At 41.5% G+C, this 24,889-nt stretch overlaps 2 protein-coding genes across 2 annotated transcripts in view; one reads left to right on the forward strand and one right to left on the reverse strand.

Annotated features, from left to right (window-relative positions):
• The first annotated feature begins 1,253 nt into the window (after nucleotides 1–1,253).
• Nucleotides 1,254–10,504, forward strand: ccnt2b (cyclin T2b). Its single transcript, XM_023965494.2, has 9 exons — nucleotides 1,254–1,503; nucleotides 1,895–1,976; nucleotides 2,082–2,210; nucleotides 4,600–4,660; nucleotides 4,755–4,817; nucleotides 5,124–5,169; nucleotides 7,703–7,866; nucleotides 8,768–8,838; nucleotides 8,923–10,504. Exons 1-9 carry the CDS (start codon nucleotides 1,346–1,348, stop codon nucleotides 9,835–9,837), a joined length of 1,689 nt encoding a protein of 562 aa, XP_023821262.1. The 5' UTR covers nucleotides 1,254–1,345; the 3' UTR covers nucleotides 9,838–10,504.
• Nucleotides 10,505–12,913: 2,409 nt separating this feature from the next.
• Nucleotides 12,914–24,889, reverse strand: part of zranb3 (zinc finger, RAN-binding domain containing 3) — a 196,660-nt gene continuing 184,684 nt past the window's right edge. The window contains exon 23 of the mRNA XM_078932237.1: nucleotides 12,914–13,023. The gene's annotated coding sequence lies outside the window, so the exon portion shown is untranslated. The remainder of the gene's footprint in view (nucleotides 13,024–24,889) is intronic.

The following is a 24,889-nucleotide window of genomic DNA, read 5'->3' on the forward strand; positions in this document are numbered from 1 at the left end:
ATTGAGATACTTTGCCACAATGCATATGTTGTAGCAAACAAATAAAGAAATGAGGCTCCTGACACAAAACATTTGGGACAACCAGTAGAGAAAAACAACAGCAAATTGTCAAAATAGTGCTAATCCCAAAAAATGCATTTTAATTTTTAAGAAGGGGGGGGGGGGCAGGTTTTCTGTCAATTTAGTGCTAAAACGCTTCAATTACTGGGTCAATTACCATATCAATGGCGAGCATTAACATCACCCAGTAAGGGCCCTTAGGCAAAACCCTTAACTCTACTGCCCCCCGGGTGCGGTTAGGCTGCAGCTCACTGCTCCCCCAGGGGATGGGTCAAATGCGGAGAAGAATTTTCCCATTGTGGGATAAACAAAGTATCAATTATTATTATTATTATTATTCTAGTAAGAAAATGTTAAATGTGTAATCCAAGATCATCTTGTTCAAAAAATGCATTTTTTACTTGTATTTTTTGTCCTATTTAATTGTGGCTGTATAACTAACCTGGTTTGATTATTTATGTCTATTTTCTTAAATTTCTATTTATTAAAATAAACAATATCATTTCATATACAGAGCATATTTTTTTATTTGTGTTGATAATCTATTAAAATGCATCAAATTAGTCAAAACCAAATTGATTTCAATTGAAAATACTATGATCCCACTTTTGTATATTATATTTAGTGCTTTGTGACCCAAATCCTCCAGAAAATGAGATTAACAAGAAATGTAGAGTAACATTTATTCCAGAAAGCTCTAAAGTCACAAGTGGGACATTGTGTAGTTCATATATCTTTTAACTTATGCTGTGTACACTTTAAAATATTTTTTACAGCTAGGATTTTATTTTGAAATCATTTTATGCTAATTTAGAAAGACAAAAGTAAAAGTTTAGGAAGCATCATCCTAATGAAACATAAAAATTGTTTGAAAATCTGGCAGCATTTAAATAATAAGAGACCCTTTTATTTTTCATAATTAATAACATTTATTAAATATTAATAATAAAAACAATAATTAATAAAAAATGTATTGTAATGTATAAATGTCAAGAAAGACACAAATTAAGAGAATATTATATCTTAAATATATTTATATATTTGTTTAAGTACTGATAAAAAATAAAGTAAATATCATAATAAATTAAATATTTATAAATTATTCACTTTTATTGGCGCAAACTCTTGTGGAACCCTCCCCCCCAAAAAAGCATTACACAAAGTGGCCACTAGGGGCGCTGTCAAAAAACACCATTACCGGTTTTTTCGCCGTCGTTGCGTGTTTCCGCCGCCTCGCTCCCTCCCTCCCGATGCTAGCACCGTCGGGCTCGGCTGCGGGAGCGTAATGGCGGTGCACCGGGGACCCTCTACGAAATGGCTCTTCACCCGGGAGCAGCTGGAAAACACGCCGTCCCGCCGCTGCGGAATCGAGGCCGACCGGGAACTGTCCTACCGGCAGCAGGCCGCCAACCTGATCCAGGACATCGGCCAGAGGCTCAACGTGTATCCTTGTTGGTTAGCCGGTAAACAGCTCGGCTAGCGCTGCTAGCTCACTTTAAGCTCGATTTCCCAGCATGCTTCCAATTAGATTTCAGCTTTTATGTTACTATTACGTCATTCGACGTCATCCACAATTCGTCTTAAAGTAATTATTTAAACTTTAAGCTGTTTTGGTGGATGTTCGCTCGCTTTTGCTAAATGCTAGTCGGTAAAGCCATTGTCTGGCCTCTTTCTATTGTTAGCTCCTGACTACGACGCCAAAACAGGGGAGGAAAAAAAAAACCTTACGCACCTAAACGTCATTTATTACAATATCATTTTTTGCAACATGTTTCCTTCAATCTGCTCTTCCGTAATGGGTTTGTCTACGTATTTTCCTCAACTGCGCATTCAGCTCCCAGCTAATAATCAACACCGCCATAGTTTACATGCATAGGTTTTATATGATCCACTCCTTCACCAAGTTCCACAGGAATGTAAGTATTGGGGGTCTTGTGTGTGTGTGTGTGTGTGTGTGTGTTTGTTTGTGGGGGTTTTAATGTGAAGTCCTGGTGTGAACCCGCTTCCTCCCTGGATCACAGATCATCTCTCAGACCACGCTGTTCCTGGCAGCTAAGGTGGAAGAGCAGCCCAGGAAGCTGGAGCACGTCATTAAAATGGCCCATGCCTTCATTAACCCGCAGGAGCCGGCCTTAGACACCAAAAGCAGTGTGAGTTAAGCTTCCGTCTGGCTCCTCTGTTGGCAGATCTGGGGGGTACCACAACTGTCGAGAGTGACCTCTGACCCTCAGGTGGGGAGCATAGAGACCCACTCTGATGGAAGTGCGGTCTTCCACATGTTCTTGTGGCTATATATTAGGAAAATGAAGCCTTCCTGAGTTTTTCTTTATTTAAATTGTGAAAAAGATCGTATGCGTGACGTAGAAACTACAAAACCACAATCCGAGCTGGATTTGGCTCGACACTGTTATTGCTCACCATTTCCGTTGCACCATACGGGTATGTGAACCCTGGACGACCAGGGAGGGTCTTCTTCTTCTTCTTCTTCTTCTTCTTCTTCTTCTTCTTCTTCTTCTTCTTCTTCTTCTTCTTCTTCTTCTTCTTCTTCTTCTTCTTCTTCTTCTTCTTCTTCTTCTTCTTCTTCTTCTTCTTCTTCTTCTTCTTCTTCTTCTTCTTCTTCTTCTTCTTCTTCTTCTTCTTCTTCTTCTTCTTCTTCTTCTTCTTCTTCTTCTTCTTCTTCTTCTTCTTCTTCTTCTTCTTCTTCTTCTTCTACTTTCTAGTGCATATCCGCCACCTACAGTTGGAAGAGGCTTGGTCCAAATTTGGTGAATCTTTGCTCCAGGCTTTCCTTTCCCAGCTCTATTCCGATATATGTACGATAAATATGGAATTATTAATTTCTTCGCCATGATAAATTTTCAACAGGTTGGCCCTTCCGTTAAAAAAAAAAAAAAAAAAGGGTACAGCATTTTTGATTGGTCGAAGTTCTACCTGGTTGAACTGGCAATGCACAGTTAGTAACCACGCGTTTTGTACGCAGAGCCTGAAAACGGTCGTAAAATCTTGCGTAGCTACGCGTGAGTTTTGAACTCAGTAGCCTGATATGTGCTTTTATGTGCATTTACATAAACCTTTCATGGGAAGTGGCTTCTTGAACGGGAGTTGCCAAGAGCGGTGTGAACGTGAACGAAAATGCTGTCTTAGAGAACAGCTTTTAATCGCAATTAAGTAAGGGTTAATGGCCGATGAAGTGTGCGTTATTACTTTTTAACGCACGCCGTGGAAGCCTGAACCGTCCGACGCGAAGCGGATGCCCTAAAAAGTGATAATGCACACTTTGAAGGCCATTAACCCACTTATACCATGGTCACTTACAAAAGCAATACATATTAACCAGTTTTTAGTCCTTTATTTTTGTTTTTTTTCCGATTTGGATCGCTTTTCTCACAAAAAGTGGACTATTTGTAAATAGTCTGCGTCGCGCGGCACCACCCCTGCAGTCAAGATTCGGCGATGTATATACGCTGATCGTCCCGATGGGTTCAGAGAGAAAGTTCACCTCTTACCGCTTGTTTTTGTCCAGATGGTGAAGCTAAAGGTCATTTAAAAGAAGTGATACAAAACATTTAAGCTAGCTGACCGGAACCTCTTTTTTCACCGTGCGGTTATCAGGTTTTAACGCACACCCAGCAGCCAATCAGAATCGAGTATTCAACCGGGACCATGGTATAACAACTTTTAACATTGATCAAAAGAGGATGGGAATTTCTTTTTGTGTTTAGGCTGTTTTCTTGCATTTGATTTGTGGCAAAGCACAAAAATGACAGCGTAGAGTCTCAGTCAGTGTCATTATACATTTTAAATCTCTTGATGATCAACATGCTGATTTTATTGTTGTGTCACACTTTTATTGTGACTCTTATCGCCTTTTACCCTCTTGATCTGTAGGCTAATTTTTGTGCAAATCTTTATTTATTTTCTCCCCAAAAGGGAAAAAATTGAACAAATTCTCCAATTTCTATACAAATAAGGCTTTTATTTCATCAACTATTGTTAGTTGTGTTCCAAATATTAGTAATTCATTATATCCTTCAGAATTGTTTAAAATGACATTTTGCTCACTTTCGCAGCAAAGCTTTTTTTTTTAGCCCTAAAAGCCTTTGGTGATTAAAAGCAGAAAGTGTGTTTGTTGTTATTGTGCGTTGATCCACAGCCATGTTGGTTTCTGTTGTCTGGAAAACGTTTGTTGGTGCGGAGACTAGCTCCATTTAACCGCCTGAACTCTGAAGATCACCAGTTTACCTGGAAAGAGCTTTTATTTTGAAAATTTAAAGCAGATTCTCTTCAACGCTTTGAATCAAAGTCAGATTCATTGAATCGATTTTTTAACTTGAAATGTGAGAAAATCATTTTCTTTTATTGTAGGATCATCTCATCTTTTGTCGTCAAAAGTTGCGTCTTTACAGTCGACCGCTTCTACTCTCCGGTAGTTTTATCAGCCTGGCGGTTTTAGGTCGTCCTCCTTCCTCCCGCATGTGGCGGGACGAGGAGTCAGACGACAACTCCTGACTCCGTTCTCTGTTTCTCGGGCTCTTTCAGGCGTTCCAGCTGCAGGCGCACGAGCTGGTAGTTCTGGAGTCAATCGTGCTGCAAACGCTAGGTGAGTTGTGCTGATGAGACCACCCCGGGCTTTTTTGGTTTTTTAAATTTTGTGCGCTCAAAAGTTTTTTCCCCCCCCATCTCCACCTCTGCAGGTTTTGAAATAACAGTTGATCATCCTCACACAGATGTTGTGAGATGTTCCCAGCTAGTGCGAGGTATTTCTCTCCTTCATTTTTATCGTTTCACGTGTTTCTGTTAACCCTTTAACGCCAGAGCTTCAGCTCCGGCGTTCGTCCGTCTGCTGTGCTTCATCAACCGTTTGCGCAACTACCGTAACTCAAAACGACTCGGAGAAAAGCAGCTGAGCATTCAGAATAATGGTAATTGGGTAAACGGGTAAATCGTTGCGGCGGTTGGAAGAGCGTGTGTTTGTGGCGTTAAAGGGTTACACTTTCTCTGATGTTGCTATAACGACTGTCCAAAGCCATCTAACTGAAATCCTTCTTCTTCTTCTTTTGCAGCAAGCAGAGATTTGGCTCAGACTTCCTATTTCATGGCTACCAACAGGTTATTTTCCTGTTCCCATTATTGCACTGTAATGGCACACTATGGCTTCCTGTCCTGCAGGGTCCCCCTTCCTGTGTCCAACGCCCTGTTGGCGCCTGGTCTCCGGGAACCCCGGTTTGGGGAAGTACCGGCCGGGCTGCTGTGCGGTGTATTGTACAAGGGCTCCCTCTTGGCACATAGGGGTTGAATGTAGTGGTGCTGTTCACCTCTCCGGGTTTTTTTGGTACGGAGTGTCTAAAAAACAAAACACAGAAAAACTCTGAAACGGTAGCCTGAATATAGATTGCGGCTAAAGATTCTTAAACTTATAGAGGTTCTTGGTAAGTATAGTTCACAGTTCTTTCATTTTTCTTTTCCTTTTTTTGTTGACCTTTTGCCCTCAGAGGAGCTTTCAGACTCCAAGCTACACTGCAAACAAAGTTTTAACGCGATAATAAAAAGTTGAGATCTGCTCAAGTTGGGTGATCCGTACCGTCTCCGAGTACGTTTGACCCCGATACGGTATGAAAGTACAGGCATGTTCCTTGGGCTGCCGCCATCGCGTTGCTTTGGACGATCGTACGATTTTGCCAAACCCTTCAACATCAACGCTTTAGCTCCAGTCTTCATGTTTTCTTAAACTACCGTGACTCTTCAATGGTTGACGCAGTTAATGTAAGTCCAACGGACTCTAGAAGCTAAGACGGGCAGCGTTGCGCTGACGCACAATCACTCTACTGGAGCAAAGTGTTGCCACTATCCGTATAAACCAGCTGATACTGACACAGCTTACTTAAGTTCATTTTAGTAAAAGGTTGAAGAGTTTGAAAATTCAGGTTGTGTCTGAATTATTCTGTTCATTTTGTCGTGCTCTCCAAGTCTACAATTCCAAAATCCAGTGCCCTAAAAATTTCCCAGAAGTCTTTATTGTGCATCCATGCTCACTAGATTGGCAAATATAGACCACAATGCATTGCGGGTAACCAATTTTTGCCAAGAAAATGTATATTTTTAAGAAACCATCAACATTTTTATCTTCAAAATGCTTATTTATGTCATGTCATCAATGATATCACACTTGCCTTAAAAAAAACGTAGTGAGCATGGTGTCCGAATTGCTTTTAGGAAAGAAACAATCGACCAACAAAAATGTTGCACATCAGCGCAAGATTCTGCGACAGAATCAATTATGTTGATTGTGTCGCCGGCGACCCCCTAAACAACACACTCTTTGGCTGCAAATCTTCAATCGTTTATTGTGGATTAGCTGACTCTAGCGCACAGAGAAGTCGTTTTTCATGACTTGTTCGCACCGCTGTCCGTCACTTTACGATCTCTTGCATTAGCCGTTTTTTCTCGGCGTCCGAATCAGCTCACTTACGTTGCTTACGTAAGTACTTGACTCTTAAGAAGTGTTGCATTTCAGCACAAGGCTGCTGTTCTCTGCGTCAGAATTTGCTTCGGTCAACGGTCAAACTTATAGTACTCGGGTTAAGCTGGGATGCTAACATCGGCGTGCTGCCCAATTTTGTAACTTAAACACCCCGCAAGGCATAAATCTACTTCGTAAACCAGTAAAAAAAAAAACTAAACGTCTGTTAACCTCTAAAGATTTTATCTTCAACATCGTTTGGTTAAGAAAAATGCATACTGCCACCTACAGTATGGGGGTGGAAGTGTTCTTTGCCTTCAGAGGACATAAATATTGCATTTCAATGTTGTCAGTTCATGCATGTTTAAAAAACCGTTTTTGTCTTTTAGTGTCACCATCCCATAATATTCATAACTGGCAGGTTTGCAGTGTAGTTTGGGATTCAGGGAAAATGAAGCACAGAGGACTTTGGGAGCTTCTGTACACCAAATTGACGATAAAAGCCAAAAATTGAAACAAGGAAAGCTCCCAGCCGAGTTTCTGCAGTGGACCTGAAAACCGTTAACTGTCTGCTCACGTCGGAGTAGAGAATTCCAATCGCAAACATCAAGTCCAAGAAATTGAACTGATGAGTGGAAAAACAGAGCAAGAACTCTCACCTCAAACTGGTGCTTTGAACCAGAAAAGAGGCTCTGATTGGTTAGGACAGCGACAATGTTTACAGAGTTCTGTTTTGGTGTGCAGGCGCCCAAAGTCCAACAGGGTCAGCTTTTTGTGGGACTTGACTCTTATTTTGTAAAAGTTCAGTGATCACAGGAAATAGAAATGTGCTCTTTCTGCTGTGTGCTTGTGTTGAAGGACGACTCGCTGTTTCTTTAAGTTCACACATAACTTCAGCAAAGTTGAAGAACATTTTTAATGGAAACATTTAAAAAAAAAAAGGGCTTTAGTTCTTTTTAATCATCAAAAGGACAATATTTGTTCAATAATTGATCAAATATTCTCTTTCAAATGAAAAACCTTTCTCCATAACAAAGTGTTTGTGTGACTAGACACATTCTGGCTTTAGGAGGTGAGCTTGTGGTTTCATGTTAGGAAGTGTGTTTTTTTTTGTTGTAGAGGCCGGTTGGGCGTTTGTGTTTTAACCCTTGGAGTTTTCCTGCTTCCTGTCTGTCCCTGCAGTTTGCACCTTACCACCTTCTGCCTGGAGTACAGGCCCACGGTGGTGGCATGCGTCTGCATCCACCTGGCCTGTAAATGGTCCAACTGGGAGATCCCCGTGTCCACAGACGGGAAACACTGGTGGGAATATGTGGACCGAACCGTGACGCTGCAGCTGCTCGATGGTGAGAGTCCTCTGTCTTTGGGAAGTTGGTTTGATTTGGACAAATTGATCTGATTCTTTCTCAAATTCGTTGATTCGTCATGTTCCTACAGACGTCTTTTTTATTTTTATTTTTTAACAGGTGTCTAAATAAAGTTAGCTTTAATTAAGCAAAACAGAACTAAAGTGTGAGCTGAAGAAAAAAAAAAGATAGATACGCTGTGCTTTTTTGGACTTTATTAACAATTCTTATTTTCAAATTGCTGCTTAAATGTATAAAATAAATAATTTCACTTAATAATAGATATTTTGTCATCATTTTCCCCAAAAGGTGTGCAGAAGAAAAACAAATAAACCAAATACCTTCCATAACGGTTTTTTCCTAGTAAACAAATCCAACCCAGAATCAACAGTGACATCTAGTGGCCAATTTAAGCCACAGCATCCTTTCAATTAATGCATTTTACTTAAGGTTGGATTCGTTCAAACCAATTCATTGTTTAGTCTTTACATACATTGAGGAGAAAAAGTATTTGTCCGTCAAAGATTCTGCAAGTCGTTTTAACATGGTTGCTGGGTAGCTCGGTTGGTATCCAGGGTTCGATTCCCGGAGGGGAATAAAGAAATGGTACTGGGGGCAATTAACATCACCCTTTGCGCTACTGCCTCCCGATTCAGCTGCACCTCACCACCACTTGGGTCAAATGCCGAGAAAAATTTAAATAAAGTATAATAAAATTAATAAAATAAAAAGCTGAGTTTGGTCTGTGATGCTCCTCATAGAAACACTTAAGCCGTGAGACGGAAAATCAAATTTGTTTGTATAACGGAGCAGAAAACATAAGAAAGGTTCGCCCGGATGTTTTGTAATGGATCGTCAAAACTGATGGCTTCAAACTCAGAAACCTCTGTGTGGTTTTCAGAACTCACCCATGAGTTCCTGCAGATCCTGGAGAGGACGCCCAGCAAACTGAAGAGGATACGGAACTGGAGGGTAAGCGATGGGGCTTTTCCCGCCGCCGCGGCGCCGTGTGGATGGACCCGCCCGCTCAGGTCTCTCTGCGCTTTTGCTCTGCAGGCGATCCAAGCTGCTAAGAAACCAAAGACGGAGGGCGCCGCCGTGGAGCCCACCTACCAGGGGGCGTCCTTAGAGGGCCTCCCTGGCAGCAACTCCTTCTTCTCCTCCAGCTCAGACCCCGACGCCATGGCGGGCCTGAACAGCATCCCGGCGCCCTACAGCCTGTACCAGAATCTCAGCGACCAGTTCTCCCAGCCCCCCCACTCAGACTTCACGCTGGTCAAGCACAAACCTAAAGCTGCTGGCGGCGGCGACCACCAGCAGCTGGCGGCGGCGGCCGCCTTTTCCCGCTCTCAGAAAGTGTTGACTCTGGAAAGGTACAGAGAGAAACAGGCGGCGGAGCTGCAGAACGGCGTGAAAGAGGAGCCGAGCACGGACATGTACATTCCCCCGACCCCCCACCACCACCACAAGAAGCACGACGGCAGGAGGGACAAGCCCGGCTCCAAGAAGCCCCGGGCGGCCGCCTCCTACGCCGACGGCGGCTCCTCCACCAGCGAGGAGCTGAAGATGCGAATCAAAGTCTCGTCGGAGCGCCACGGCGGCTCGGAGGCGAGCAAAGACAAGCACAAAGGCCACCGCCACTCCAAACACTCGTACTCGCTCACGGCGGGGGGCAGGGCTGCCCTGGAAAACGGATCCGCCCGAGCCGTGGGCGGCCACCACGGCGACCCTTCCGGCTCGTCCCGCAAGAGGCCGCACGCCGACGGCCACCACCACCACTCGTCCAAGAGCAGCCGCTCCTCCAAAGGAGGCTCCTCCCACTACTCCTCGTCCTCTGAGGGCGGCCAGAGGATGATGGAGCACCACGACGGGACGAACGGCATGATCATATCCAACGGCCAGCACACCGACTACAAAAACACTTTTGACATGCTGGACTCTCTACTAAGTGCCCAAGGAATGAACTTGTAGCCGCGGAGCCGCCGCCGCCGTTTAGGACGACTTTTCTAGAATTTTAAAGAATTTTATTTGTTTTAAGTTATCTGCGTCGACGAACATCGAGTTTTAAAATAAAATAACATTAATCTAAACCGCGACTTTGAACAGAAAACGATTGTCTGCATGTTTAAGTCACGAAAGAGAAAACTGGTGATTGCAAACATTTCATTATTCTCATTATTCCTTTGAAGTTCAAAGTTTTTGTTCCACTAAAACAAACAAAATAAAAACCTCTCAGGTCTTGAACTTTTAGGATTAAAAGTCTTCTACCTGTATCCGTGGAGATGCATCACCTTCACGTGCCGGCAAAGACGAGCCGAACTGCTATTTAACTGGGTTGTTCCTTCAGAATAAAAGCACCGCAGGGACGACTGTGACGTGTAGACTCGAAAACCAAGCTGCTGCATCTGCTGTGACAGAAACGTGATTGAAAGTAGTCACTCGCTTTTCAGTATGATTCATGTTCTTAAAAACAGACCGAAAAAACTCTCCTTGTGTGTACATAGGGCTGTAGTTCGGATTCAAGCTGTTGTTTATTGCATCAGTGATCAGTCTAAACTTTATTGTATTATGAGATCCAAAGCAGGCTGTGTTATGAACATTTATGTAATCGGAGCCCAAATAAAAGATGTTAAAGTCATTTTCTTTCTGATTGCAAGACGCCGACGCTGCTCTTTTATTTTGAAATGATGGGGAAAGTGCTATGATGAAACGTCTGACTGGTTGAAACACCCTCAAAAAAAAAGGAAATAACTTTTTAATTGAGCAAAATTGACATTTCAGAGCTTCAATATTGAAAGAGTAAGCAAATTCAGAACTCAAACGTTCCCAGAACACTTCTAAATGTTTTTTTTTTTGTAAAACAAGGACTCTGGAAGGAACCATCTGCACCGTCTTTTCTTTTTCTACGCCTGCATCATGGAAATCTGCTCCTGCGATGTTCCAGCAGCTTTCCTTGTTTCCACTTTAAGACGAGAACAGGGCTTTATTGTTCTGCTTCTCTGGCTCAGGGAGACGGCTGGATCACGAGGCGTTCTGGGATCTGTCGACAGAACAGCCCGCTCCATCTGTCCTCTCCGCACAAACCGATCCGAACGCAGAGCATTAAAGAAAACAAACAGAACTTTCCCAAGCAGAACTCCAAAGGGTCTTTAAAGATTAACTTAGCTCTGTTTTTTATTATCAGTACCTGTTAGGATTTGCGATTCCCCTACGATTTGGTTCAAGATACGATTTGTGTTTTACAAAAATCAAAAAATTCCTTTAAATCCTCTTCCTTTTATTTTTTATTTTATTTATTTTCTTAAACTAAGCCTGGTGTAATTTAATAAAATTAGGTCTTAAATCCATCCTAACACACTGGTTCAACACTGTTGACATATGCAAGAGCATTTCCTTCATTCTGGGAGACGCTAAACCATGAACCCCTGATGTCAGAACAGCAAAAGTGGACCTGAACTGGGTCAGCCGTAATGACCGACCACCATAACCCTTGTTCTATCTTAGATGACCCCACCCTCACACTGACGTGTTCTCCCTACCATGACAAAGGTGGATAAAGGTGGAAAGATTTCATGTAATCCATGGAAACCAGTGAAGATCACAAATCATTGAAGAAAAAAGGTTCAGCGCACTGTCTAGTGGGTCTAGATGACCCAACTCCCAATGGTAAAGTGCCTAGGATAGCACAAGGGATAAAAAGGCTCTGAAAACGGGCGGTTGGCCTGAAAGAAGCCTGACCGCGTTCGTTGACTCCACCCACGTCGCCAAAAATGTGCTGATATAGCAAACTGAGCTGTCAAAATGTGGTTTGAAGAATTAAAAAAAAGGCTCTTATTTCTAATCTACGGTAAGAATTTTTACATTTTGAAGGCATGTACGCAAAATAGTTCACAGGTAATGATAGCGAAATGATGAACAAAGCGAATCCATTTGAGTCTCTGTCATCGGAAACATTACAAAACTTTGAGGACGTTAAAAAGACTTTTTTGGAAAATACCGGTAGTTGTGTTGCCAAAGATTGTCACTTTTATTCAAAATAATTCCATTGCATCACATATATACAGCTATGGAGAACTGTTCTCCCATAAGTGGAACTTTATTTTGAAATTCTATATTTTTTTGGCTAATATGCAAGACTTTACAGGAATTTTGTGTGTGTGTGTGTGTGTTTTTTTTATGTCAGCCCTAAAAAGTTAACTCTCCAAAATTGAATGAAATTAGGTTTTCTAAAATGCACCACCTGAACTGTTTTGAAAACTTCTTCATTTTCCTTTCGGCTTTCCCCTTCAGGGGTCGCCACATAAATCTCCTCTTTGGTCGTCCTCTCGCCCTTTAGCCTGGCAGCTCTGGACTCGGCATCCTTCTACCAAAACATCCACCGTCTTTGTCTGGCCTCTCTTGACTTCATCTCCAAAACCTCTCCCTCCGTTCCATCCTGGTCAGTCCCAAAGAGAATCTCAGCATCTTCAGCTCTGCTCCCCGTCTTCTCCTCAGATTCACCGTCTTTAGGCCCAACAACTTCTATCTCCTATCACACATTTTTCTCTACCCATTTACAACCTGCCTCCACTCGCTTCTTCACTTCTTCTCCACACCCTCCATGCCTCTGGACTGCTGACTTTAACCCCTCCACCTTCTTTATGTCATCTATAAGAACACCAGAAAGGTTCTTCGGGTGTTTCAGTAGTCAAATGACTCGAGTATCCGAGTTAGCTTCGTTTTAGAACTGGTCTAAAAGCAGAAAATTTAAGCTCGCATTTGCCGCCACTCTTCCCACCATTTGGCTTAATAATTAAAACAGATTTTAACTGAGAATTGTGGAATAATTGTCATCTTTCAGCAGATTGTGTGTCTTCTTCTATTCAAACCTGCTGCTTACTTTGAACGCTTGTGAACTTTTGACGGGTTCTTCTTTGCGCCTCTTCCTTTATTTCTATTGCAGGGTTTTTTAAAAAGAAAAGAGCCACTTTCCTCGTCTCGTCCTCCATTGGATGAAGGAAATCTCGGCAGATTAGCATCTCCAACTGGATCACCGTGTACGAAAAAACGTGTTGCTATGGAATCACCTCTTTGATGTACATTAGCTTGATTAGATGGAGCATCGTCTGACGTGGTTTTGAAGTTCAGACATTTATTCATTTTCTTCTACAAACAAACCTGAAAATAGAACAAGAAAATTAATTTCAATGTGGTTTATTTTTTTTAACATATGGATCTTAAAATCTCAATTTTAGGACATCAAATCATACCGATTACCTCAAATCTGTCTCATTAAACCGTTGGTGTAGAATCCCCCACTTCCCGTCATCCATCTGTTTACACTCTCTCCCACTACTTTACATTAACATTAACAAACATTAACAAAATAGGCGAACAGTTCTGGAGCTATGCTATCGTACAGTTTAGACCCAGATGCCAGCTCGGACGAGGAAAAACAAAGACGTACAGGTGGAAGCATCACCAGCGTGTTCGATCTTTGTCAAACGTCGTTTATTTTTTCTGTCTGCTCCTGATTCACAACGATCCAGATAGAGAAATTCTCAGAAATTAGGTATTGAGCTTCATTTCCTAATAAATGTCCGCCATCGTCAGAAAAACGCCACAAAAAACACAGTTTTTCATTAGAGGGATTCTATTCAGACTTTGAACGCGCATACAGAAGTGAGAAATGAAAAGAACCGCAGAATCAGGCGGATGTTTATTTCATCCTTCCTACTTCTGAAGATGCAACAGAGGAATCCACCTCTAAATATCTGCATTTTTTTTATAGTTTGCCTTCAGAACCTCATGGCGTTTTGGGGCGACTGAATGGATTTTACTTTGTAATGTCAATATAGTGATGAGAACTCCCTTTTTTTAGTTTTTTTTTTTTTTGGTTCTGAGGTTCAGCTTTCTCCTCCGTGGTTCACTGGAAGGCTGGAACACGAGTTCTCGATAATTAAGTATCTCCACGAGCAGTCGCAGCAAGTATTACCTTCTAATTTTAGACCGGGGGGGGGGGGGGGGGGGGGCAACAGGGAAATTCAGCGGGAGGACGTCAGTGAAAACTCAACCATCTGGACCTGCTCGCATGCCGGGTAGGAGGGTGATGATTTTATTTTAGGCAGCCTCTCCAACCGAATGAGCTGAACGCCTACTGCGGCGAGAAGAGCAACAAATCCCAGAATAATAAGCAATCTGAAAAAGAAATCATCGTCCAAGAGGGTAATTAGACTAAGTTTTATTACTCCAAAGATGGCTCTTTTTGTTCTTTTCTATTTACATTTTTCTGAAAACTTCCAAAAAGTATTTTATAAACCAAAACGTTTTAACCCAAAAAGTCCACTAGATGGCAGTATGACACCGATCCTGTCCTTGGACTCCCGCTCAAACAGATCAGTAGCATCATTTTCAGTTTTTCCTTTTCTTTTCAGACTGTGTGGAATAACCTTGGAAAGAAGGAAAGGATGCGGGCTCTCATGAATCTGAGGTGCCTCTTCATTACCGATCCTCAGTCGCAGCAGCTTCAGCTCTGGACCACATCCATCCAATTAGCAGATAGCTGGGCGGCGGGGCGAGAGTTCGGTGGGTGGTCCAGGACGTGTGGCGGCACTCGGGTCATTTCGGCTGTGAAGTCCATCAAAGGGGTCTTTTTTTTGGGTGTTTTTTTTTTTTTTTGCGGATGGCAGCGTGTGCCGCACTCACGCCCATGTGAGTCCTAATGCAAACGATGGCCGGGAAATGGCGCTGGAAAGTGGCGTAATTATAAGCCATTGAAAGTCCATTGTCATTTCTGTCTGAGAGGTCTCTCTTGAAAAATCAGGAGCCGATGGAAACCCTTCTAAGTACCTGAGGTAGAGCTGGAGGGGGCTGGAAATGACTGGGCCTGAGCTGCTATTACCGCACGCTATAGCACCATTATGCCCGGTGATTGACAGGAGCCGGAATTAGACCGTCTTCCTGGGGCAGTTCACTTTTTGTGTCTAACCGGCGTTGCGACTTCTCACCAGGTAGCATAAAAAAAAGCTAATAGATCGTTGCCACCTGTTCCCCCGCGAACGAGACATGATTCCACACTTTAACTTGGTCATTATCCCCTTTACTGCCCCCGTTTATCTCTGCGCCTCGCTGAAAGAGCATCCTCTGGTGGCCCCCACACCAGAGATTCATGTCTGCGGTGGGAACCCTCGCCGCACCAGCTGTCCTTTAAAAAGAAACACAGTTGATGTGAAATGTACCCCCCCCCCCGCCCCAAACCACTCGTCCCAAATCATCAATAATTCACCCGCTTCGACATTTGAACTAATTATGGAGCACCGATGGCCTATTTGAGCGGGGTCCTGTCAGATGAAAGCCGGGTCCCTTCCTGACAGCGGCGGAGGGCTGGACCCATTAAAATGAATGGGGGAGCCCTCTCTTAACAATCACAACACACACACACACACAAAGGGAGACTGCTGCCTCAAACACTGCACCCACACAAGCCATATTAATAAAAGGACATGAATTGCTTCCTCAAAACACCCACACCAAGGCACAAACATGACGCGCAACAGCGCCTCGCGCGCAAACGCACACAGCAACCGGCGCAGCGCGGCACGGCCCGCCACCTGTGTGGGTTGTTTGGCCTCCTCATCCAGACCTCTCTGGTTTTAATTAGCCCACCGCTGAAGTGTTTTCCTTTTTATATTCTCTGAAGGGTGATGATAACGGCTACAGCCGAGATGGAGGCTCTCCGCTGGTTTGTTTCATTAGGGAGAGCATAATGACCCTGCAATCACAGCACCAAGGCAAGACTTCCCCTAATAATTATTTCCCTCCTAATGGTTCAGTTTATACTCCACTATTGCCTTTGTCATCAATGCCCTGCTACCGTTCACCCTGGGGGGGTAGCAGGAATATTCCACGTTCTTGGACTCTGGTGCGGATCAAAAAAAATGCTAACCGTTTACCTCCATAGATGTCGCCGGTAACCCCTTCCGTATTTTTTGGAGTACAAGTTTTTTTTTGTTTTTTTTGCACAGTTCAGGGTTGGACTGATACTCAGGTGTGACTTATATAAATAAAAACAGGCTCATGTGATCATTATTTTCCCACTAAGAACCACTAGAGGGCTCTGTATGGGTGTGCATCAGTATTTGCTACCAACAGCAACGCAGAAGAAGAAGCGTCGGACGAAGAATTCAATGGATTTAGGGATTTAAAGTGACACAACCAGTTTAGTTGACTTGTTAACATGCTCTGTAGCCTATGGTTATCAGAATAATTGTTAATCTGTACGCTGAAACAGCCTTCTGGACACTTCCTCCTATGTTTCATGAGGCTCAGGGACGTGGACAGGATCTTAGAGGGCCAGGAAAAGGGCAGCAAAAACATTTATTTTGCGTCTTATAAACAATACAGAAATTAAGTAAAATTTCAAAATAAACCACTAATAGATAACTACTCAGTTATGATACTTGTGCAGATGAAAGTCATACAATCATGCTTTTTTAATGTAAACAAACTATTGTTAACATGAGTTTGTTCACTTTATCATAGATTTGGAAGACATCAAAGCAATAAAACACTGGAGGCTGCTTATGTATTGTACAATGTGCTGCAGACATAATCAACATGACTCATGTTTATGGTATTATTTTCAAAAATATTTTCTGTGTTTTATTTTGGACTTCTTTTACCAACTTCCTGTCGCTGCACAATCTGCTCTGTGTTGAATTGATGTTCCATCAAGACGTCACAAGTGAAAGTGACTCCTTGACTAATTTAGAGCGTTTTTCTGAAATATGAACCATATTAAAACTTTGTTAAATCAGTGGACGGCCACTAGTTAGACCAGAACTCACAGGTACACGTTGCTTCACTGTGAGACAGCAGCTTCTCTCCCAGCTGTTCCTAACTCTTTGGCAGCTCTGAGTCTGAGTGGAGCCACAAAGACAGAAGCGGCAGCTCAGAACCTGAAATGGGTTCTATAGAATACCGGGGGATTTTGTGGCCACATTTTTTGTCTAGTATCTCTAATAGAAATTTATTAAGAGTGCATTAATTCTAGCATTAGTTATTTTTATCTATCCCCTTATTAAGATTTGCCTTTCATGATGAAACAAGCGTTCTTGGTCCCGTATTTTGTTAAATAAATGTCTCCGAAAAGTGCGACTTAAATATGATTTTATCTTCTTTGTTGTGTTTCTTTTTTTTTTGGCTTCAGTACCATTAACTCCCAGATGCATTACAGTAATAAAAAAAAACAGGGTAAATAACATAATCTCTTTGTACTACTGTAACTCTTCGACCCTTTCGGGCCTAAAGGGTCCATTTGGGTTATTTGCCAAAAGTTTAGGCAATAAACCCAATTTTGACATCATCGGATGCTTTTCTCACCTGCGGTGAGTGTTGCAATTCGTTAGAATTACGTACATCGCGTAAACGGTTGAAGAGTTGCAGTAGTCCAGAGGACGTCAACATTGGAGTCGAAGCTCCAGAGTCAAAGGTCCAACAGAGTAAAGGAAGGGTAGGTAAGAGGTGCAGGTACTTAGTGCAACCCAATAATTACTCTGCAGCCTTAAAGAATGGCTTACAATGAGAGTAAAACCATTATACCTATTTTCTTGTTTTGACACACAACTATAGTTAAAATATGAAGGCAAATGTCAAATAAGTTTTAATTGAGTTTTTTCAGTTTCAATGCTGTTGCAGTTTCCGAAGGCTAAATGTAAAACTAGCATGTAGCTTAATTTAGCTGGAGGATGCTTGAAAAACCTTTTAGAACATTTACTTACATTTCAAAGGATGTATCAATTGCAGAAAAAAAAAAGATATTACAATGATAAATATTATTCGGCTAAAAGACAAGATCAAAGAGCCCAGAGAAGCTAAGACATCGTCTGCAGAGCAGCAGGAGTTCATTACAAATTTGCCTCCGAGTCGTGGGTGGGACTGTGGGTCTGGAGAAACCCCGCCCCCTCTTACCCTTCACCATTGCTGAGAGCTCTCCCGCTAGCTTACAGCCCCTCACAACCCCAACCCAACATTAGCGGTGCAATAAAAACGGCGATTTTTCATCTGCTCCTGATTCACAACGATTTAGATAAAGAAATACTCAGAAATGCAATTTTAAGCTTCATTTTTGTACACACACACATTAACAGACACACACACATATATGTCCTTCATCAGGCAAAATGCTACAAGAACGTATTAACGACACCCAAAAAACACCATTTTCATTACAATAGGTCCTTAACGTACTAAAAGAGCGTCTGATCACAAAAAGCTTGGCTCCAAAAACAACAGCTGTGCCACAAGACGATCTATATACTATTTTGTAAGTAATCACCAAGTTACCAAGTTTAGTTTTTCACCCGGTGGAACAGAGGTAGCTCACCTTAAACGAACTGGTTTCCATGGTAACGACTCATGAGTGATAACCTAAAAAAGCAGTGATTCATTGAGGCCAACTGGGTTTTGTGTGAAAAAAAATTAAATTCAGAAGAGCTTTGATGTTTCTGTCACGCTAGAAAAAAAAAACAGGAAAGATAAGATGAAACCAAAAAGACAGTAGTAACTTCCTGAACTGTTGTTCTGACAGGACACATGGATGTGTGGTCGAACTTAGCAGACATCCGAAAACTTCCTGCTACTTAAAAAAAACCCAACAACAGCGTTTTGGATGGTCGGGTTTCTGTGGAAGATGCAGCTCGCTGTCGACTGACTACCAGTCAGGAACTGAGAAAAAAACCCCAAACATTATGGATTATGAGGCTGAGTGGGAGAATGAGGAGGAGGATGAGTTGCTTATTGAGAGAACTGAATTGGAAAGGTGGGAGTTGAGGCATTCCAGAGCCAGATTTGGGTCGACACAGCATAGAAATCTGTTTGCAGCAGCATGTCGACGCAGTGGGGAGCGCTGTCAGGGCCTTATTTATATTTGAAAGCGGAGAAGCACTGGTAAAAGCAGTGACTTTCGTTGTAGGATCTGATAGTGGTTAACGCTTTAAGTGTGATGCTCAAATATTGTTTAGAGGTTTTTTTTATGCGCCATGCCAGACGGGCATTTCTTTCTTTGCCTGCCAGCTTGTAATGCTGAGTAAACACAACAGCAAAAGAAACAAACAAAAAAAAAATGCTGCTGAAACATCCACAATTTTCCATCAATAATCTCCTTAATAAGAAAAGAAAGCATGTGTAAAAGGCGGTGACTCATGTGTGCATTTGTGGGTGTAACATCGCTAATCCTCCATGTGTTGGTGAGAAATATCCAGAAGATGCACCTGCTGCAGGATAATTCCTCCTGTGCGCATTCATGCCCCCTTATTACCGTCTTATTTTTGCTTTAAACCAGCTGCTCAATTATTTCACTAAAGAACAATCTGTCATTTCAGAAGTCAAGCTTAAAGGACGCACATGTGACTCTATAAACACCTTATGAAGTATATTTGCTGGTCTGGACTTATTACACACAATATCCTAAAAGAGACTAATTACTAGGCAGTACTCTTTGCTCTATCTGTAACCCTTGTGCTATCTTAGATGACCCCACCCTTACATTGACGTGTTCTCCCTACCATGACAAAGGTGGAAAGATTTCATGTAATCCATGGACACCAGTGAAGATCACAAATCATTTAAGAAAAAAGGTTCAGAGCACTGTCTAGTGGGTCTAGATGACCCACCCCCAATGTTAAACTGCCTAGGATAGCACAAGGTTTATAAATGTGATACTTATATTACTTATTTATTTGTTTGTCTTGTTGTAAACAAGTCCCCAAAAATCCAAACATTTTTAATGGCGGCTGAGAGACTTTTCCAAACTACTTCATTAGACACATCTGTCCAATTGCTCGTCAACCCAAATTCCTAATCAGCCAATCAAATGGCAGCAACTCAATGCATTTAGATGTACGTAGGTTGTGTCTGAATTCCCACCCTAACCCCTAACGACTAAAAGACGATATAGTGCGGCATTATGTAGAGCCCTGAATTTAAAAGCAATTCGGACTCCACGCTCACAACTTTTTTTTTTTTTTAACGGCAGACACGACGTTATCGATTTCATGAAGTTAAAATCTAATTAAAATTAGCGTTTTGCGACGATTATTTTGAGTTCACCTTCTGAAGATAAAAATGGTTGATGGTTTAATAAAAAAAAATACATTTAAATACATATTTTTGGTAAAAAATGTTCCGACGCAATGCATTGTGGTCTATATTCATCGATCTAGTGAGCATCGATGCACACTAATTTTTCGCAGAGACTTCTGGGAAATTTCCAGGGCACTGGATTTTGGAATTGTAGATTTGGACAGCAGTACAAAATGGCGAACGCACTATATAGTGAGCTATATAGGCGTTCGGGTGGGAATTCAGACGTAGACTTGGTCCAGACGATCTGCTGCAGTTTAAGCCCAGCATCAGAATGAGGAAGGAACGTGATCGAAGTGACTTTGATCAGTATTGCAGAAACTGCTGATCGACTGGGATTTCCACCCACAACCATCTCCAGGGTTTACAGAGAATGGTCCAAAGAAGAGAAAATATCCAGTGAGCAGCAGTTCTGTGTTGATGCCAGAGGTAAGAGGAGAATGGCCACACTGGTTCCAGCTGATAGAAAGACCACAGGAACTCAAAGAACCGTTGGTTCCAACCGAGGTCTGCAGAGGAGCATCTCTGAACAACACGTCCAACCTTTGGTCAGATGGGCTACAGCAGCAGAAGACCACACCGGGGTGCCACTCCTGTCATCTAAGAACAGAGAGGGAGCTTGTGGCCCGCCGACTGTAGCACCTACATCACTGCTAATAGCTTTTTCCAAATGGCATTTTTTCATCTAGTCCTGATTCATAAATGGTTTGAACTAGGGCAGGGTATATAAAATTGATTCATCGATCCAAGCTCAGTATAGATTGATCTTTTATGACTTTCCTTATCCGGTGACTTAACACAAAACATCAGTGCACCCAAGGTCAGCTAGCTAAATGCTAACGTATAATGGAATTTCCCATAGGACGGCTAATGCTAACGCTCGGTCGACCTAAACATCCATTGCTGACTAAGTGAACAGCTTTATAGACTCACACTCTTTTGAGGAAACTTTTTTAAAAAGTAACCATTAATGGTACAAACATACATAGATTATTCATGTATTTCTATACAAATATGTCTAAATGTGTAAACTGGGTAAATTCAAAATTTAATCGTATGGATCGAAAGAATCATATCTATCCAGGCTCGAGTGAAATGAATCGAATCTGGAATTTAGTGGTGATACCCAGCCCTAATGTGAACATCTATACTCAAAAAAGCAATTTTACTCTTCATTTTCTTTTCAAGTGTCTTCCATAATCAGAAAAAGAACATAGTAATAAAACCAAAAACACGATTTTCATTCTTTAACTGTTTAAGTAGAGCCTAAAAACTGAACGCCAGCTTTAGACTCATCAGGCTTTTAAGGTGTGGCAGATAAAAAAAACAAAAAAACAACATAAATTGGTACAACCCTCTGAACTGGTATTTTCTACATTTACTCACAGTAATAATTAGTGTGTTTGCATCTTTATTAGCAGAAACTTTGTAACATTAGAGTTGCTCACCCTGTAGTGTGCCACCACGCGAACAACTGTCGCAAAAAATTACATATTTCGACTAAAACTTCTGGTTTGTCTATTAATTTTGATTTGTCAAAGTCTATGAATCTTTCATTTTTTCGGGATCTGATCATAAATAAATCAGGAAAGTGTTTTTTTTTTTTTTTTCTGTGGGGCCCCGTACCATGTGACCCACAGACCAGTACCAGTCTGTGGCCCGGGAGGAGAAGACCCCTTGATTTAGGGAGCAATTATCTTGCATAACTTTAAAAAAAAACATCTTTTTAGTAAAGCTTTTACATAGTTTTTACTATTTTTTTTATATTAATGGTGAAATTTGTATGTGTTGGGTTTTTGTGTGTTTTATTAATTCATTTATTTTTCTTTTTATTTGTATTATGTTTACTTTGTTTGTTATTTTTAACTACTATATATTTTTTTTATCTTATTTTTAGTTTTTTTCTTTCTCTGGGAAACACTTTGAGATGCTCTGTAGCATGAAAAGCGCTGTATAAATAAAGTTGAATTTGAATTTGAACATCCATCTTTCCTGCAGTCATAAATTACAAAAGAATGGAGCGATGACCTCATTCTGGTCTTATTAAAACTTTACTTTAGGTGAAAAAAACTTGTTAATACATGATTTTAATTGACCTTAAATCAAAGGCAAACAATGCAAAGGTGTATTAAAGAAAAAAAGATTCAAGCAAAAATGTAAATTTAACCTCAACTCATAAATCTATATATTTTACAGGCTTTAAACAAGACACAGAAACAACAACAACAGCATAGAATGCTTTGAAAACATTCATTAAAAGCTGCTAAAAGATCCATAAAAGAACAAAACAAGAGAAATAGAAAAACATATCACATGCCAATAGAGGTAAATATAAATAAATGTGTGTAATTTACCACGTCTATAATAATCTGAATTAAATTCTTATTACTGGGCTTCAGGATTTCGATGGTGGTCATTTGTAACAGTAAGGACGACTTTGCCTCCAAACAAGGACAGGCTTTGATCCAAACTTTCTTTTTTCTATTTTTCTTTTCTTTTCTTTTTTGCCGCCATGTCTCCTGCAGAAGTTTTCTCTCTTACAGAACAGAAATCGGGTCAGAGTGAAGTCCTCACCGCCACAATCTGTTGGATGACGAATGGATCATCCGCCATCAGCTGGCGCCAGACAGCAAACACCAGATTCGCTGTTATTTATCTGCTGCACACTGAGCTGCCGCTAATACAGTCACTAATACGGCCGATGAAGAGGGAGATTCGGCCGGCGATGGCGTATAAACCCCTCTGGAGCCGATGGTCAGGCGGGAAACTCCCGTTTCTGCAGGTAACACCTCGCTCCTCTTCTTCCACGCTGGAAAGCTGCCAGCTCCCACATAATTAAATAAGATTTATATCATCACAGAGCATAAATTGTGTGGGCTGGTGGTGAACACTGATATGACCAATCCCTCCCCCCACCACTACTACCACCACCACCTCTTTTCTGCACCAGCCTACTCACACTGTAACTGGCATTACGGGATACAGAAATAAAAAAGCAGTGTGGGTGTGAAGATGTCCACGGTTGAGTGTCCAAAAACAGCCCACTCAAGCAGCTAAATGCAGGCGTACACATCAATACGTTTCAAGGGGATTTTTTGACACAGGTGTAATTGGTTTTGCATGAGGATGGAGTTTGATTTAAATGCGTTTTGAACTGGTGATGACAGACCGTTTGGCCTTTTCATTCTTTTTTTGTCTTCTTTTTTTTTTGCACGGGAAGCTAAAACAATTAGCTCGCTAATATGGAAAGGATTTGAAGTCGTATAAAAAAACTGACTTCCAACGACTTCCACTTAAAACGCCAACAGAAGTTGCATCAAGTGACTGCTAAAGAAATTAAAAAAAAGGGAATGTCTTCCTGCTGACTACACTGAACTCAGTTGCTAGGTAAGAAAGGCTCAAAAATGTGCTCCAGCTCTGAAAATAACCCCAAGACTGAGGTTGAACTTTCCCAAACTTTGTGAGTCAACTTTCCTTTTTTCTACTTCTTTTTCTAACACAATTGCGGCTACAAGGTGTTAACCATCTTGTGGCGGTCGTCCCAGATCTGGAAATCCTTCAAAGGCTGCTGAATGGCAGCAGAGTCCAAAGAAAGTGTGTTAACGAACACAGAGAAACCCAGATTCTTCATGTGTGTGAACATTAGAAACGTTTTTTACAGCAAAAATGAACGATAAAGCCACAAAACTGTGGGTGAAATACTTTAAAAATGTTCCTTGGGAATGATAGTTTTAAACCAACAGGTGCAAAAAACAAAAAAAAGCCAGTTTCCTTCCAGCATCCACCAACCAGACTTCAAAAAGAACATCACAGGCTGAGTGAACAGCCAAGAAGCGAGCACTCAGAAGCCATTCCAAGGTATTTTTTTTAGAACAAAATACCACCTTAAACGATTCCATCCAGCTATTTCTTGCCAGGCAGGAAAAAGAAACAACAAAGATGAGTGATTTATTAACAGAAAAGTGCAAAAGTTTGCACTTTGTCTGTAAATATTAGCTTTTTTCTTCTATATTTATACGGTTATTTTTAAGGAAATACTTAACACTTAGACTTTCTGCATCCTTGACTCATCAGAGAGCAGACTTCTATAAAATGACTTTTCATTTCAGGTGTTAAAACAATATTATCTGCTTTCACAAGCACTGAAGACAAGAAAACAACCTTTGAAACCTGGTAAATGTACCAAAAGGTCAAACAACGAGGAGTTCAGAGAAAAACAAAAGCCCACAAAGAGCTCCGTCTCAAATCCTTCAGGCGTCACATGGCCTGCTGAATGTAAATACCCCACACAGACAGTGCGGTTGGGCAGATGCAGTGGCCAAAACGCGTCACAGTCAATTAGTGTGGCCACACCAGGCAGATGGTGTAAGCTAACCGAAAACAAATACCGTATTTTCTGCATTATAAGGCGCACCGGATTCAAAGTGCAACAATCTATTTTTGAGCTTAATGCCATATATAAGGCATTATATAAGGTTCAATTCAATTTATTTATATAGCCCAATATTTACAACAATAGTCATCTAAATGGGCTTAAAGCCGGTAACTGTATAATAATCATGAATCATAAAGAACATAAAGTCATAGAATTCAATAGGTGATTGATAAACTAAACATGGCATCCCTGCCCTTAGACCAGGGGTGTCAAACTCAGATTCACAGTGAGCCAAAATTAAGCAGTGAAGTAAACTCAATATGTATTGAAAAATTAACTCCAACTGATATGTAATGTTTCAACCTTTTCATCTAGTGTCTTCTGGTGTTATATCCTTTCGTCACAGCCACGTCAGCTCCGCACACAAGACAAACAGGTCTGTCCTTTATATTTGTGAACAGATAATCTGCCTCCTGCCTGCCTTCAAAGCTCCTGTTGTCCATCTTGCGTTTGGCCACTTTTGTGGAG

Source organism: Oryzias latipes, chromosome 2 (assembly GCF_053564925.1).
Source record: "Oryzias latipes strain Hd-rR chromosome 2, Olatipes_Hd-rR_3.1".
Lineage (NCBI taxonomy): Eukaryota > Metazoa > Chordata > Actinopteri > Beloniformes > Adrianichthyidae > Oryzias > Oryzias latipes.

What these genes read in the sequence shown, in the direction of transcription:
- ccnt2b (XM_023965494.2), top strand. Translation starts at nt 1,346, where the DNA reads ATGGCGGTGCACCGGGGACCCTCTACGAAATGGCTCTTCACCCGGGAG. An exon ending in CCTTAGACACCAAAAGCAGT is followed by an intron (nt 2,211 to 4,599) that starts GTGAGTTAAGCT and finishes GGGCTCTTTCAG; the next exon opens with GCGTTCCAGCTGCAGGCGCA. An exon ending in TATTTCATGGCTACCAACAG is followed by an intron (nt 5,170 to 7,702) that starts GTTATTTTCCTG and finishes CTGTCCCTGCAG; the next exon opens with TTTGCACCTTACCACCTTCT.